Source organism: Poecile atricapillus, chromosome 6 (genome assembly GCF_030490865.1).
Source record: "Poecile atricapillus isolate bPoeAtr1 chromosome 6, bPoeAtr1.hap1, whole genome shotgun sequence".
Classification (NCBI taxonomy): Eukaryota; Metazoa; Chordata; class Aves; order Passeriformes; family Paridae; genus Poecile; species Poecile atricapillus.
In genome coordinates, this window is record NC_081254.1 from 26,813,468 (window position 1) to 26,829,469 (window position 16,002).

Genomic DNA, 16,002 nt, shown 5'->3' on the forward strand with positions numbered 1-16,002 from the left:
CTTGGTCTAGAATTCCTAAAAGTCTAGATTGCAATGAATAGAGAGGTCCAAATGTGAGAAAAGCTTTTGAAACAGCAAATACTTTGGTACCCCAAGTAATGAGCCCTGACAACTCTAGCTTTGATTAATACTTGTTCTGTGAAAGTACCTTCTGTATTTTCTCGCCTATCCATGTCGTGTCATCGGTATTTGTGATGTTTCCATCTTCTTCTGTCACCTGTGCATTAAAAGATTTCAGTGGTGCCTTCTGATGTTTATATTAAGGCTATAAACATCTAGCTCAGTTACTTAGAGAGCTGTCGCCCTGAAAACTCAGTTTTTCAATCTTGTTGACATAGTTTCTAAAGACTTTCCCAGGACAGTAACTGTAAACATAGATTTGTACGTTCTTTCTGATACACGTCTTTTGATGGACATCTCTCACGGCCATTGCAGTTGGGAAAGTGTTATCCTGACTATCCAATCCCTGGCCGTGGTCAGAAACCTATAAATTCTGAGAGAAAAAATAAAGTTCTCTCCTTCCTTCACCACACCTCGAGCTGTGTCTGTGTGACTCGTTTCGTGTCCAACAGCAACAGAGAGCGAGTGAAAGAAAGATGGAAAGAAAAAGTGGACTCCCATTAGAAACACCACCACCACCAAATCAGTGTGTTATATTTTTGTTGCCTAACCAGTCCCTAGATCTAATCCTGCAAACCCTTGCTATTATGCAAAGCCTTTTGACTCAAATGATTGACTGGACTAATCTATGTAATCTCTATTTTGATTGATTTCAATAGAGAAACATACAATTAGTAACACACAATGTATAGCAGTAACATCACACTGGGAAGGACATGTAACTTCACATGAGGAGAAACTGACTTTCACAGAGTTTTCTGTGGCTGAGGAAACCAAGTGAAACTGAAGATGTGAATGTCATCTTCTCATAAATATCCTATTTCTTTGATTGTACTTGTCTACAAATTACTATTTAAGCATATTCAGCCTATCCTCAGGAGTATTCTTTCACTTTAACAAAAGGATCAGTGTATTAAGGGCAATTTTTATCATGTACAATTTTAGGACAATAATCAAACTTTTTTCTCCCCTATAAAAATAATGAAAGCACCATAAAATTTCTTTACTGGAAGTAATTTTGATGTGGATTCTGGGTCAAACTTCCATTCTGCCATAGATTTTAAAACAGAATTTTCATTTGAAGTAGACTTCTTCAGTGTATTAAGCAAAGATTGCCAGTAAAGAGCAGCTTCCTCAGCTTCAGTTTCCTTTATCTCCCTGGTAAACAGAAAGCAAACTGATGTATTTTTTGTATATTATGGAAAAAGACAAAGTATTAAGTATTCTTTATAACACAATTATTAAGTTGTTTAAAAATGCATAGTCAATATTTTTGAATTGTTTGAGTTCTAGAACTGCATAATTAAGTGAACTCTCCACAGAACTAAAAAATCTGAAAGGTGCATTACCCATATAAAAATATTGCTCTGACAGAGTCATCTTTAATCTATGCATCTACCTGAACATCTCTTTTCCCACAGAAAAGCTGTACTTTCAAGTGTCTCTTACTCCTAATGTCTGCTAAGAGCTCTCTATAGCTACAGTAGAATTCCCATTAAAGCTGGGATGTCTCCTGATTGCTGAGTTAAAATAGTATTGCAGGAGATTACATCCCTTACATCTCCAGAGAGGCCTTTCCAGAGATGATTTGAAAATTATAAGTGTCAGATAATACTTCCCCGAAGATATTCCTATATCTTGCGCTGCAATCAGACCCAAAGTGTAAAACTTTTCCTGAGCTAGAGAGGCCAGACTGCCTCTAAAGATGAGAGGAATGATTTTATTTCTATCCAATTCTTCTTCTTACTTTAAGACTGAAAAAGGAAGTCTGGAATCACAAGTAGATGCAAAAATTAATCTATCAGGATACAAGAAATGACACAATCAATATTAGTCTGCCACTTTATACATACTTCCACTTCAGACACACCAGGGCACAATCATTTTCACCGTTAACTAGGATGAACTTGCCATCCAGGGAGAATACCATGGATCTGATTCCCCCTCCTTGATATGACTGACAATGCTTTTGAGCAAGTATATCCTAGAGAAGTCATAGAAGCAGTATCAGCAAATACATTTTTATAATGGAATATGTCTTTAAATTACTTTTATTATTTAAATTATAAAAACATTTTAATGTGGTTTTCTTTATTATTTTTAGATAAAAGTCAATCCAAAATGGCAATACAAAGTACATAAAATACTAGGGGTTTTAAGTTTAAGAGGTTTGACTACACATGAGACAAGTTTGTAGCATATTGATTTTGCAGGAGGTAAGAACAGCAGCAAAATGTAGTAGGCTAAGATTTACTGAAGAAGGAAGGAAGTGGTTTGTACAATTGTATACACACTCATGATAAAAACAATTATCTTGTATAATGCTATGTCAGTTTTCAACAATTTTTTCTCAAACACTTTATATACAAGTGAGGAAGAATTTACAGTAAAAGAAAGTAATTTTCACACTTTTTTCTCATGTAAATCAAACAAAGCCTTTGCCCAGATGCCCACCTACCAGAGTAGAAGTATTGTAGATAAACAAAACACCATCCTTGGCTGCTGCTGCCAGCCACTGGCTGCTGGGTGATAAACAGAGTAAACCTGATCCAAACTGTTTGCTAGGAATTTTTTTTTCTGATGAAAATACTGATGGATCTTCCAACTTATTCTGCCAAACAAGCAAAAGGTTAGGAACAGTTCAGATGATATCTATGCCATTTTGAGAAAATTAATGAGGGGTTTGTGGGTTACCACATGCATTGCAGTTTAAACTGTTGTTGGATTACTGAGCTGAGGAGGTAGTGCCATTGCTGTGCTGCTGATTTGCTTCTCATCTCTGCAAAAAGGTCTGGGTTCAGTTTGAGCCTGGAATTTCTTGGAACCTCAGAAAGGATGGGACATGTTAAGGAGGAATCGTGATCTTTAGAATTCACGTTTTTACCTGCCTTGACTCTCAAACTGTGGGAGACCTGTGAGCTGCAGAGAGCTGCAGTTCCTCAGCAGGCAGTGACAGTGGCTTCCTGAAGCCCCCACTGCTTCATGGTGAGGCTGGGCTGGGTTTGCATCCGAGAGTCCTGGGCTGACATTGGCTCAGTGCCTTCAGGAGCTGCATGTCCAAGTTACTCAGCAGACTGCACAAACCCACAGCTCCAGCACAGAATCCACTTGTAAAGTGCCTGCAAGCTGTGTGGATTTTAAGAACCAACATAATAGAACAAGGACATTATTTTTGCCAGGTTTCTGAGCAAGTGCTAGGATACCCAAAGTTGATGAGTATGTATGGAGTAGGTATTTTTAGTGGAGTGAGTATTATTAAGATAATACTATTATCTTAATTATCTTAAATTATACTAGTATTATTTAAGATAATACTCCTCTATATTAATTTAATCTGCAGCTTTTTTTTGCTGGTATTTAACCACAACCCAAAATAATGCAGCTTCAGAGAATTACCTCTTCAGAGAGGTGGTATTTATAGATGAAAGGTGCAGAGGTGCAGTAGCCATATACAATGTTATCCTTCAGTCTGACTGCTGAGCTCAAAGGGCAATCCAGATCATATTGCTCTTTTTTCAGGTCACTAGCATTAAACATTCCTTGTTCATTCACATACTTATCATTATCTAAAAGATAGACAAAAAAAAAAAGGGAGGAAGAGGCATGACTACCACTAATACAGGTGCTTTGTCTATCATGTAATTATGAAAATGATCCTCAGCAAGGAGTGAGCACGATGTGAGTTTTCAGGGAAATTAAGATACTTAGATTTAACACCAACTCAGTGAGTTGTGCTGATGCAGCATATTGCTGTGAAGCAGAGCTTTAGCTCTACTGGCTCTAAAGAAGTACTAGAAACAGCTTGATCACATTGATGGGACTATTTGCACACACTAATTTACTCTGCTTCTTGAGTATTATGTCAGCAGTGCTAATTAGTTTGCATGCAGGTTCATGTCACCATTGCCTCCATCTAGAACTTGTTTTAGGAATCTCTGTCATGAGGAACACACAAGCTGGGTGGTATTGGCTAAAACACTGCAGTTCATATCTTCAAAAGGGCATGTTATTCTTTTTAGTTCCCTAATTTGAGCTTTAAAGGGACACCTGAAATTAAGACTGTCAAGGCACCTGATATAAAATTGAAATGAAGACAATAACTGTAGCTCTTCATCAGCTTTGAAAATAAAGCCCCATTTTATGTACCTAAAAATAGGCACAAAAATAAGTCCAACATTAGTGAATATTTAAAGAAAATACTCACTTTGTTGAAAACTATAAAACTGGTTTTAGAAAAGTTTGTAAAATGCAAGTCCTCTTAAAAATTAAATGGAAGTAACTTGCAAATCCGACATTAGGCTTATTTCCTTAGAAAACATTTGTATTATTTCAATTTTTACCTGTTATGATTGCTGAAGACAGATGAAAAATTTCCAGTCTTGCTTGTTGGACCTCTGCTACACTAAGAAGTACCATCACTTCAACGAAGTCATTCTTTAAGTCAGAAAGCACAGAAAGATGGAGCACTTCGTCTGCCACTACTGAAGCAGGTAAGGAACATCAATGGAAACTGTTACTGCAGCATGGTAAGATTGTTTTTACTAAGACATCCTGTGGCACAAAACGAGATCCCAGTTCTGAGCACAGCTCAGGAGTCCTGCAGGCACTCAACTCCACTTGAGGCACTGGGTGCTGGGAATCCCTAAGCACCAGCACATTATTATTATATTAAATAATCAAATCTGAATTTCCATCCAGCTTGAATTGTAGCAATTTTGAGCCTATTTGCTGATAACTGCCACATAAAGCACAAACCCTCCAGACAATGAGAATATGATCAGGCAAATTACAAAAGTTATTTAAGGAGATACAATTCTGTTTGTGAAAACAATTAAAATGATAAAATATCATCCTTTATACTTATAATTATGGTGAATATTGATACACACAGATATTATCTGTAAGAATATGATTTTTGGAAAGATAAATTCACAATTCATTATCATATTAAAATCATATTTTATTCCTTACTATCAACCAGCAAAGCTGACAATTTCAGCAGTCCCCATTTTAAAGATGTCTGTGGCAGAAATTTGTAACAGGAGATTTCACACAATGATCATAACCTACAGTTTTTTAGTCCAAATTCTCACAAAGTTATTTAGTTCTTTGTCATCACTATTACTTTAGTGCTAGAGCTGTGATCAGTTTGTCATCTAATCAATTCTTTTCCCTGTGACCTATACATACTCTGAAAGAAAGGTAATATTGGTACATTTGCTAACTAAAATTACAAACGGAAAAAAAACCCAAAAACCAAAACCAATCAACCAGACCCTCCAAAACAAAAAACCCCAAGAGGGACTCTGGCCCTTACAAAACAGGTGGGAAGAATATGTTTAGTCCTCCAAAAAAATCAGTAGAATGAAGATGAATGGCTTAGCCTCACTGACTTTAAGTATACTTAAAATACAGAAAATAGAGAAGAGAAAAGAAAATGTAATTAATGTTGTTACATGTATTACCTATATATCCCAGAACTTGGAATGATTTTGATGGACGAGCATCTAGAATAAAGATGTGTCCTTCTGTAGCTCTTGCAATGAGGAACTGGCCACTCTGATCATAACTAGGTAAAATGCAAATCCAAGTAGAAATCAATTCAATACAGTCCATAAAAAGAGTCAAATAATTTCACTCTCATAACTGGCTGACTTGACTGAGTGCATAAAGATAAATTTCAGCTTCTGGGTTTACAGGTTTAGGACTAGACATAAAGCCCAGTGCTATGAGTGCAGTTTCTAATTGAGTGGGTGATCAATCTCAAGCTGATCATAGTCCACAGCAGTCTGCATTAACAACTTTGTTAAGTCAGAATTTCTTCTACATCCACTTTTTTGGAAATAAAACTATTACACAGATCCTGATATTATTTTGAAAAAACACATCTTTGCATTGATTTAATTTGGAACAAGTTGCTTTCTGTATCAATTTTTAAAGTTCTGTCTTAGGCAGCTGTGAAAAGGGATACATCTGAGTCTCAAACAACAGGCAGATTTATATTAAAGTTTAACAGTTCAAAATCCATTCTATGTTTTGCAAAGTAGAGTAAAACACTCAGATTTTTCAATAACTAGGGGTGGGAGAAAACCCAACCAACAAAAAAATCCAACCAAACAAAAAAAGCCTTTAAGATCACTAGAGCTACTTAGAAGAGGACTGTTAGTCTCCAGGACTTTAAGTAAATGAATAATTAGCAACAGTAACAAAAACCCACCATATAGAAAGAGATCATCAAAAAGCTTAAACTTAACTTCACAAAACCTTAAATTTATATTCAGTGAGAAATAAACCTCTAAAGTCAGATGCATGGAATTGTTCATAATTACTGCATATGGTGATTTTTCAGAAACTACCTTATATATCAGTATCTTTTGTGTTCAGCTAAACCTTCTTAAAATACAGATTTACTACATTTCTCTCATATGAATCCTGCTACTACCTCTTGCAAGCAATCCAGAATATACTGAAAAAATGTAGAAGCTGTTAAAATACTTAAATTTTTTATCTGTAGAATAAAAATGTCATTTTTTTTTTTGTTCAACTAATATAATTGCTCAAACAATAAATTGACAATATCTCTACTCTACTACATACTTACTGCAAAGACAGCACTGGAAGTTTGGAAAGAAAAGTTCTGTGAACAACCCGTGGAGCTTCAGCTTTGGTAACATCAAGGAAACAGATTTGACCTATTTGGGTCCCTACAGCAACACTGTTGGAGGAGGGACAGCAAGCCATAGAAGTTGCCTAGTTGAGAAGCAGAAGATACTTAACAGTTCAACATATTTTTATATATTATGGCATTTGTTAGTATGCAATTTCCTTTGCTATTTAAAAGTCCCTAAAGTTTGAAGAGAAAAATGCAAGTGGTTTATTTAAAAAAAACATGTTTTTAACTAAGAAAGTATTTAGAGACATAATTGAAATTTTATCTATCAAAAGTTAATTCTGTTCTTTCCAGAGAAAAAATAACCATTATATCCACTCTCCAGATTTTAAGTGAAAGAAGTTTCACCTAAATAAAACAGTGAGTGCACTGTTGTGTTTACAGCTGTTATAGAAAGGGATTTTTTTTCTTTATTGTGTCAGATTTCAGGGTTTGAATGCATCTTAAATCAGGACAAAGCATTAACAATTTGAAATACTTTTATCAACTCAATTCTTAAAACCTGTTTTTCATTATCAGTCAAGGCATTTAGCTTTTATACTTTTGAAGCTTTTCTGTTACTCATTAAGAAGAATAAAAAAGGAATACCATAAAAATTTAGATTTTTTTACAAAGATGTACTTAAAGATGCATCATGAGGACATTTGGCTGAAATGTTTCCTCTGCTTAGTAGTCAAGATAAACACATGACAGGATTAGCTCAAGGAAACATTCTGAAAGAAAATCTTTAAATTTCATCCATGGGTTGCTCAAAGACATTACTGAGCTTTCCTCAACACTGATCAATCAAAATCTGTGGAATATTACACTATCAATAGAAAAATATGGAAAATTTTAAGTATCAGGATATAATCTCCTGGTTATATGTACCTCAATACCAAGGTTTAGCTTGCTGAGGAAAGTTCCATCTTCCAAGGACCAAACTTGTACTTCACCTGTAATTGTTACAGACTGTTGAACAGAGAAAAACAGAGTCAAAAGAGGATGAAATAACCAAATAGTCTGGAAGTGATTAGTGATCTCCTATAGAATATAGATTCAACTAACCACTGAGCATAGCAGATTAAGGGGTACTAGTTTCAACTGGGATTATTTAGCTTTTCATTAAATCCAGGTGCTGCAAGGTACATCTGCTTAAGGAATACTTTCAATAATTTTTGTTCATTCCTGCAGCTTTAAGCAGAATGAGACAATTCAGGGCAAAATTTGTTAGCGTGATCAATATTAGCATTCCCACCATTCTGCCAGCAATAGACCAACCCGCTTATAATTTTATTTGCATAGGAAAGGCCTTGAGGAGAAGTCTTGTTTTCTCACATGAAAAATGATGGAGATCAAAATAATACTTGAGTTCTTCCTTTATCCAGGTAATTTTGTAATTGCACAATTACAAGTAGTAAGGTTTACAAGAGGTAAGGCTAGAGATCACTTAACATTCACACTACTCATACACAGGTAAAATTTAGCATTCTCATGCTAATGGAGAACAAAGAGATTCAACCAAATTAATAGATTATGACCCCAGGTTTTTTAGGTTGGCTACCTGGAGAATTCATGGCCCATAAATGAACTGGTGGCTAAAACACATGTCCTGCAGGAGTAAAAGACAATGGAAAGCAAGGAATTTCTAAGAATGGATGGGTGCATGAGTAAGGTCTTTGTCCCTGGACCCAGCACAGAGGTATCTCTTAGGATGTTCCGATCTGTGCAGAGGGCTGAAAAGATCAGTAGCAATTGTTAGACAACATCAGTTCTCTGAACTGAATCCATCTTTTGCTCAGCTTTCTTCCTGAACTATCTCAGTCACACAAATCAGCAGCAGAACCAATACAACATAAATTATCCAGCCTGCATTCCAAGGCAAATTCTGACCTTTTTATAGACTATAGCTGAATGAATGCCATTTACTTCCTTAATGAGATGTTACATAACTGTAACAAATATCAGAACAATCCTGACTTCTGCAAGGCTTTTCATTTTGTGCCTTAGCAACACACCGGTTACCTGAAAAGAGCCACTATTCTATATTACAAATAATACAATTTCTTACCACACAGTAGTTGTTCCCTGGATTAAGAAAATCAGCTGCCAGAAAACAACTGCTGGATGTGTCCAAGAGTTTGACAGCTTCTCCACTATGGGCAGGTCTGTAACTATAGACTGTCCCCTGACAAATGAAGAGAAATAATCCACCACTGGACTATGAAATTTTTCATTAGAAGCTTCTGAAGACTTCAAAAACAAATCCCTATCTTTCTGAGCTTTACTCTGAACTTTTGTATTTGACTCTGATCTGAGGTAAAAAGCACCCAGTAGGGTTCATCTGAGTTTAGTGGATTATATTAATTTACCCTGGCTGAAGATGATATTAGTTCCTTTTAGAGTGCTCCAACTAATCATATTTTCAAGAAGTTTTGCTTCTCAAAATTGTTTTAATAAAAGAATTTAAAGACACCCAATTTCATGTTACTGCACAAATGAATAAATATTCTACACCAACACAAAACTTCATGTCTGTATAGAGAGCAATTCTACTGCAGAGTCACAGTAGATCTGATCCACCTGAGCTATACTTTTCTTCCTGTGCAGGCACACATCAAGCCTGGAATTCATTCACAGTAGATCCATGACTTGGACATATGAGAGACCCTAAACATGTACTCAGCCGTACACACAAGGATTTCTGATGGGAAATATCAACGTTAGGTACTTTATATTCCACCATCAGTAGTAGATAATTGTTCTGTGCTTCATTAAAAGTCTTTCCAATTTGCAGTAAAAACACAGACTGGATTATGTTCAGCTCTGATATCATTTGTTGAATAATTACATTAAATATTTTGTACTAATAGTATCAGCGTAATCATATAGAATCCAAGGAACATCCCATTATGTAGTGCTGTTATCTCAAATGTTGTACCTGGTCAGTGACAAGAAGCAGACTGGTGTAATCAGGAGAAAACATGAGGCTGGATATGGGCTGTGAGATATCAGCACAGATTTTTATCTCATACTGCAGATCTTTGATGTGATAAAAGATTAAAATGCCATCCTGTGCAGAAAAGTACAAACACACATGAGGTCTATGTCACTTATACTGTCTGGCAAACTGAACTGCAAGGTCTTCTGAAAATCACCAGAGCAGTAGTTTAACTGCATCCCATCACCAATGGTGTCATTTGTCTTTAGTATGTTTAAATCAAAAGGACCCTAAACTGAGATAATAAATCTGTTGAACATTAAAGTGTTCCTTAATACAATTCTTACAGACAGTCCATGTTTGATAACAGACTTTCTCATTAGATAATGCTTTAGATTTCATATTTTTGTTTTTGAGACTGTGTAAGAATCTGTCCCCCACTTAAGCAGGAATGTACAATGGCATTGTCAGATTGGATTTTGCACAAAATAATTTGGCAATTCTATTGTCCATTTCCTCTCCTTTCTTATTTTTCATCCATCCTTCTTTTCTGTTGTCAGATAAAACTAGGATTGTCCTCTTTTATTGCTTCTTTGAGTACAAAAATTGAGTATTTTCACAGTCTGCTCCCCTGTGTCAAGCCTTAACAAAGTAATATAGTCAACACCAGAGAAGAACTTTTTAGTCCTTCAGCCCTTCACTTTTTCCTAACTCCTTTCTTTGCAGTGAACTCTGCAAATATATTCCATTTGAATGTAGATTTTCACACACTAAGAGTAAGTTAAAAGCATAAAGGATGCCTTACATGTCCAGCTGCATACAGTCCCTCATTACAAAATGCCATGGCAAGTAAAGCTGTTTGTTGCAGATTGCCTGGTTTGCCACCTGAAAGCACAATGCCAACATAAAATATCAAATTTAATTTATTTCAAAAATATGTTGCAATTCTAAATCTGGGATAATTTACTATTTATTTGTGAGTAAAAGGATCATAGAGTCATTTAGATTGGAAGAGATTCTAGAAGTCCTCTAATCCAATCTCCTGCTCAGCATAGAGCCGAGTTCACGGAGAACCAACTTCAAAGTTGGATTATGTTGTTAAGAGTCATATCAGCTAAGGTTTGAATATACCCAAAAATGGAAATTCCATACCTTCTCTGGGCAACTTGTCCCAATATCTGACTACCTTCACTGTGAAAGTATTTCCTAATATATACCCAGAATTGCTGTCAATGCAAACTGTCTCCTTTGTATCTTCTCTGTAACCTTTCACTGGATAGCCAAAGCAATAGTAAAATCTCTCATTTCCTTTTCCTCAGGCTGAACAAACAGCATTTCCTCACACCAACTTTTTATGTCATGTACTAAGACTGTAACAACTTTTGTGGAAATGTGCTGAACTTCATCCAGTCTTTTTTGTACTGTGGTGCCCAGACCAAAGTGTTTGAGACAAACCCCAATATCCTAACTCAGATAAATTATGAGTAATTGCAGTTCTAAAGAAATGCTAAACCTAAGCAGTAGGGAACCTCTTCTAGCACCACTTATTCCAATTTAAATTAGAACAAACAGAAATTTTTTCCACTGCCACTGTTTCTTCTGAGGCTTTTAATTTGGCTGTCTCTTAGCACAAAAGCTATTAATCTTTTGTCATGTAAACACACATAAGATTGCCAACAATGTGTCTTACAGAGGCCTGTGTGAGATGAGTTTTTCTAACCAGTGGCTTCCAGCTGTACTCACATATTATTTCTCCCAGACATCAGCAGTGCTGCCTAAAAATCTATTAGCTTCATTTGAACATGGAAATACCTTTCTTTTTCTGCACTTCTCTGCGAATATAGGACACCACATCTGCTATTTTCTGCATGAACTCTGCACAAAAGAAAACAATTTACAATGTCAACTTTGTTTGTAGGTCAATATTGCAATACAAGTCAGTTGTATTTCACACAAAAAGGCCAGGTTCAGTATGCTAAATTAAAATGGTAAATGAAAAATGTGCATTCTTCCTCAGTATCTACAATTTCTGCCATCTATGCAAATGAGCAGGCACAGTTCTGTTATTCAGTTTACAGCTGTGAAAAGGAGATAACATGGACTTGGCATGGAGAGTGGTTCAGATACAGATTTATTTTCCTTCTAGTACCAAGTTATGGTGTCCTTATTTCTAACAATGATTTTTTAATATGTTTTTTATACACTTACAAGGAAAATTCAGCCACTCTGAAAGCAATGCCTAAGTGAAATGTTGTGGCTGCTTATGATTCTGTTTGTAACACCTTATCAGGAATTCAGCAAGTACTTAAAGCTGGCCATGAAATTAAGCATTCTGCTTAAATAGATACAGATTGCAGGCTGTTTTAAATTAAGCAGAAGCTTCAGCATAGAAGTATAAATAGAGAGCATTTTGTTATACAGTTTTAGGACAGGACTCAAAGATGAACACACAGGCCAAGAAAAAGCCCAAATGGCCAATATTCTTGTTGCTTCTACTCAACTGACAAAAACAGTTCTGGTCACACCTCAGGTTTTTATTTCTTTATGATTTCCAACTCTTGATTTGCTAAATTTAACAGTCTGATAGTTTCAAAAAGAGAAATAATGCTGGTTTGTTAGGTTGTTTTAAAAGCAGCCTTTCATTCTGGTGTTAGACATCAAAAATGAAGTTGGGGTACTTGCTGTAGCTTAAAAACTCATGTACTATATGTAAACAGAAGAAAATAAAATGACCAGATTATCTATTACCACTAATTCAGTGTTTGTTAGGGAAACAGCTCTATGCTAGGGGGAAGTATATTCCAGTACTCCTTCTAGACCTGACCAAAGTATGAACTTCATGTACACCATAGGTCTGACACCTTCCATCCCATCAGATGATGGGCTACAGATTGCCTAAGGAACAATTTTTGCTGGCTGTGTCTCAGCATCCTCCATTTAGGAGCCCTCTGAATGGCCAGAAGAAGGTAGTGGCATTTAGCAGAGGAGACACCTCAAGATTCTCAGGAAAAAAAAAGGTCAGAAATGGGCTTCCCTTGACATGAAACTTTAGTCAGTCATAGCCTGCTAAAGGTCCTCATGAAGAAAAGACAGGTGGAAATACATATAGGGCACACAAACCACGCTGGTGAATTGCAATCAGAGGTCCTCCTATCGCAGAATAAACTAAAACCAGATTTCTTTGTTTGAAACAAAGATATTTTCTGTTCACTCTATGCTTCATACATTCTGCAGTAAAGCCTGGCAGTGTTTGCAGCCTGTTTTCATTATGAAATGTTCTATGTGAGAGCTGGCACTAAGGAATGCTATGAAGCCACATTGCTTCAGTTTTGCTTTTGAAGATTCACGAACCCTCAAAGATCACTTCTAACTTTATCTAACACAGCAAATGAAGACCATCCAACATTCCATGCAAAATAAAATACATTATTGGTACTTAATGAATAGTAAAAATAGTACTGCTATTAGTACTACTATTAATAGTTGATATACTAATAGTTTAATGTTAATCTAGTAGGGCTTGTTAAAAAGATCTGGACTCATGGAAATATAGTTAATTTTATAAGTTTTTAGGTATTTACAGTTTTTTGGGGTTTTTTGCATGAAGAAAAATGAAAGTCAGTTATTGGGTGTTAAAAACACCCCCACAGAATATCAAAATACATTCTCATATGTTCACTGTACTAATTAAAAAAATGGGGTTCTAGAAAACTTTATAATATAAAAATTATAAGCTTTATAATTTCTGTAAGATACCCAATAGAAGAACAAAAGAAAGCACAAAAAGCTTTCACCTATCTACTTTCTTCCCTGCTTGAATGAAACACACTCAGCTATTTCTTACCAGGTGGAGCTTTTTGTTGAAGAACAGAAACACTGTATTGCTCAGCATCAATTACCAAAACATATCCTTCTTTACAGCCCATGTATATTTCTGAGGTTGCAGTCCAGCAGTGAGCAGTGGGATGCACTGAATTCTTAATACAATTTCTAGGCTAAAGCATGAAAATAAACAAGTTTAGTCAACAATTGACAAATACCTATACAAGCTGTTATATACATTTCAAGAGAAGAAAAAAAAAATCATTACTTCATAGAGTCTGACATCATGTTTAACATCAGCATTATTTTATTCAGTCATCCCTTCACTGAAGCCACTGAAGCCAGTGAAGAACACTCTCCAAAAAAGTATTTCTGGAGACAGTGGTGGAGAACTCACTTCTTCCTCTAGAAGCTTGTTTATATGATGCATTATATTTTCAATTAAAAACTATATTTTTTAAAATTTGCATTTATATGGATTTATTCTTCAGCACTTGCATCTGTTACAATTTTATCTCTAGCTTAGAAATCCCTCCAGTATCTTCCCTATCCTCACAAAGATATTGAACCACCATAACAAGGGCATTTCCCAAACTTTTAATGATAGAATTATGATGAAATTCAACACACTGAGTCCCTAGAGGGTTCTTTAAATGTCAGAAGGGCCCCAATTTAAATGGTTGCTTATTATGACCTCACCACAACAAATGCCTTTCAAACTGCTTTTTAGAATATTCTTCCACTTTATAGCCAAAACGTGAACATGTGATTCTTGCATATCAGGCAGTACTAAAACACATTTTGTTTGAATAGCTTATCTTATTGTATAATCAAAATTGCTCGGTAAAACAGCTCTGTCAATCTTTGTGTCTTCTGCAAATAACTGCTAGAAATATCCCTGACATGGACTTCCCATGTGCCTTGAATTTCATTTCACTAAAATAACTCTCATAAATCTGTCCTCCATAAAACACAAAGAACAGAACTTCTCCAGCAAATATTATTAAAGACAGAGAGTGGTCTGCTCAGATACATCAGTAACAGAGGACATAAAAATACCATGACAGAAAGAACCAGATTAAAGAGAATTCAGGGAGGGGAAGAAGGGGACAAAACACAAGAAAACCTTGGGAGAACATTTAAAAGAGAGGATTCAAATCACTGTGCATGTGTGCAGAAGTGGTGAGGATCACTAAACAATATGATGGATGAAAAAAAAGAAGGTTCTATAATTCTGTAAAACACCTGCTGTCTCACTAAAGGTTCTATAAAAAGAGGAAATATGGATGGACTTGTGATGAAAACACAGGACAGAGATTCGTAAGTACCTACGTTTCCTTAGCAAAATATACCAAGCCCTTGTTATATGGTTCTGGGCAAGTAACTTACATTCTATTTATGCTTACAAAACATTTTTAGTTTCTCAGGCGAAAAATGTTACAGAAATAAAGTATATTAATATTTATTTTATAAATCAAATATGGCTGACAGTAAAAAATTTATAGCAAATAGGACTTTACATCACCCAGAGAAACATCTAATATAGGCATTTTCACTGATTTTATAAAGCTTGAACATCACAAATCTTTGGGAAGCTTGTAACTGAACTTCTGCAAAACAGAAGCTTTCTGGGTAAATACAATTTCTGCAGTATTCCCTGATGCAGCTGCTGCCATGACTGTATTTAAACATAAAAATATACCAGTTGTAGGATGAGATTATATAAATCCCAAACCAGGTTGCTTCTTGGACTGTGCATTGGTACAGTGGTGCATAATAACAACAACAACAACAACAACAACAATAGTAGTGCTGTCTGTTTTTTAACTTCTCTCCCTTTTGAGTAGCACCTCATCAGGGGAAAAAAAAAATCCTTGATGGATCTTTGCCATGAAATGTTTTCTAAAAAGACAATGGAATAAAATTGGTGCTAGAGATGAAATCGATTCAAGTGGGCTTGACTGTCCTACTCTGCTCTGCACTGGTGCTGCCTCACCTTGAATATTGTGAGCAGTTTTGGTCACTGCAATATAAGGACTGTTAGAATATAAACTGTTAGAGAGTATCCAAAGGAGTGCTAGGAAGATAGTTATGGGTCTAGATGGGTAGCTGTATAAAGAGCAGCTGAAGTCACTTGGTCTTTTCAGCCTGGAGAAGAGATTGAGAGAAGACCTCACTGCAGTTACAGCTTCCTTGTGAGGGGAAGGGGAGGGACAGACACTGATCTCTGTTGTGTGGTGACAGTGACAGGACCCAAGGGAATGGCCTGTATCAGGGGAGGTTCAGGTTGGGCATTAGAAAGAGATTCTTCACCAGAGGCTCGTTGGGCGTTGGAAGAGGCTCCCCAGGAAGTGGTCACAGCACCAAGGCTGACAGAGTTTGAACACTCTCAGGGACAGGGTGTGACTCCTGGGGATGGCTCTGTGCAAAGCCAGGAGTTGGACTGGATGATCCTTGTGGGGCCCTTCCA

At 36.1% G+C, this 16,002-nt stretch overlaps 1 protein-coding gene across 1 annotated transcript in view; it reads right to left on the minus strand.

Annotated features, from left to right (window-relative positions):
* CFAP43 (cilia and flagella associated protein 43) overlaps window positions 1–16,002 on the minus strand; it is a 42,160-nt gene that overhangs the window by 16,826 nt on the left and 9,332 nt on the right. Inside the window, exons 6-19 of the mRNA XM_058841600.1 lie at window positions 13,555–13,705; window positions 11,523–11,585; window positions 10,516–10,595; window positions 9,711–9,842; window positions 8,841–8,957; window positions 7,661–7,741; window positions 6,722–6,870; window positions 5,586–5,689; window positions 4,461–4,601; window positions 3,517–3,686; window positions 2,579–2,731; window positions 1,974–2,104; window positions 1,128–1,278; window positions 149–217 (exon numbers count right to left, since the gene is read on the minus strand). Coding sequence (XP_058697583.1) covers window positions 149–217; window positions 1,128–1,278; window positions 1,974–2,104; window positions 2,579–2,731; window positions 3,517–3,686; window positions 4,461–4,601; window positions 5,586–5,689; window positions 6,722–6,870; window positions 7,661–7,741; window positions 8,841–8,957; window positions 9,711–9,842; window positions 10,516–10,595; window positions 11,523–11,585; window positions 13,555–13,705 — 1,692 coding nt within the window. The remainder of the gene's footprint in view (window positions 1–148; window positions 218–1,127; window positions 1,279–1,973; window positions 2,105–2,578; window positions 2,732–3,516; window positions 3,687–4,460; window positions 4,602–5,585; window positions 5,690–6,721; window positions 6,871–7,660; window positions 7,742–8,840; window positions 8,958–9,710; window positions 9,843–10,515; window positions 10,596–11,522; window positions 11,586–13,554; window positions 13,706–16,002) is intronic.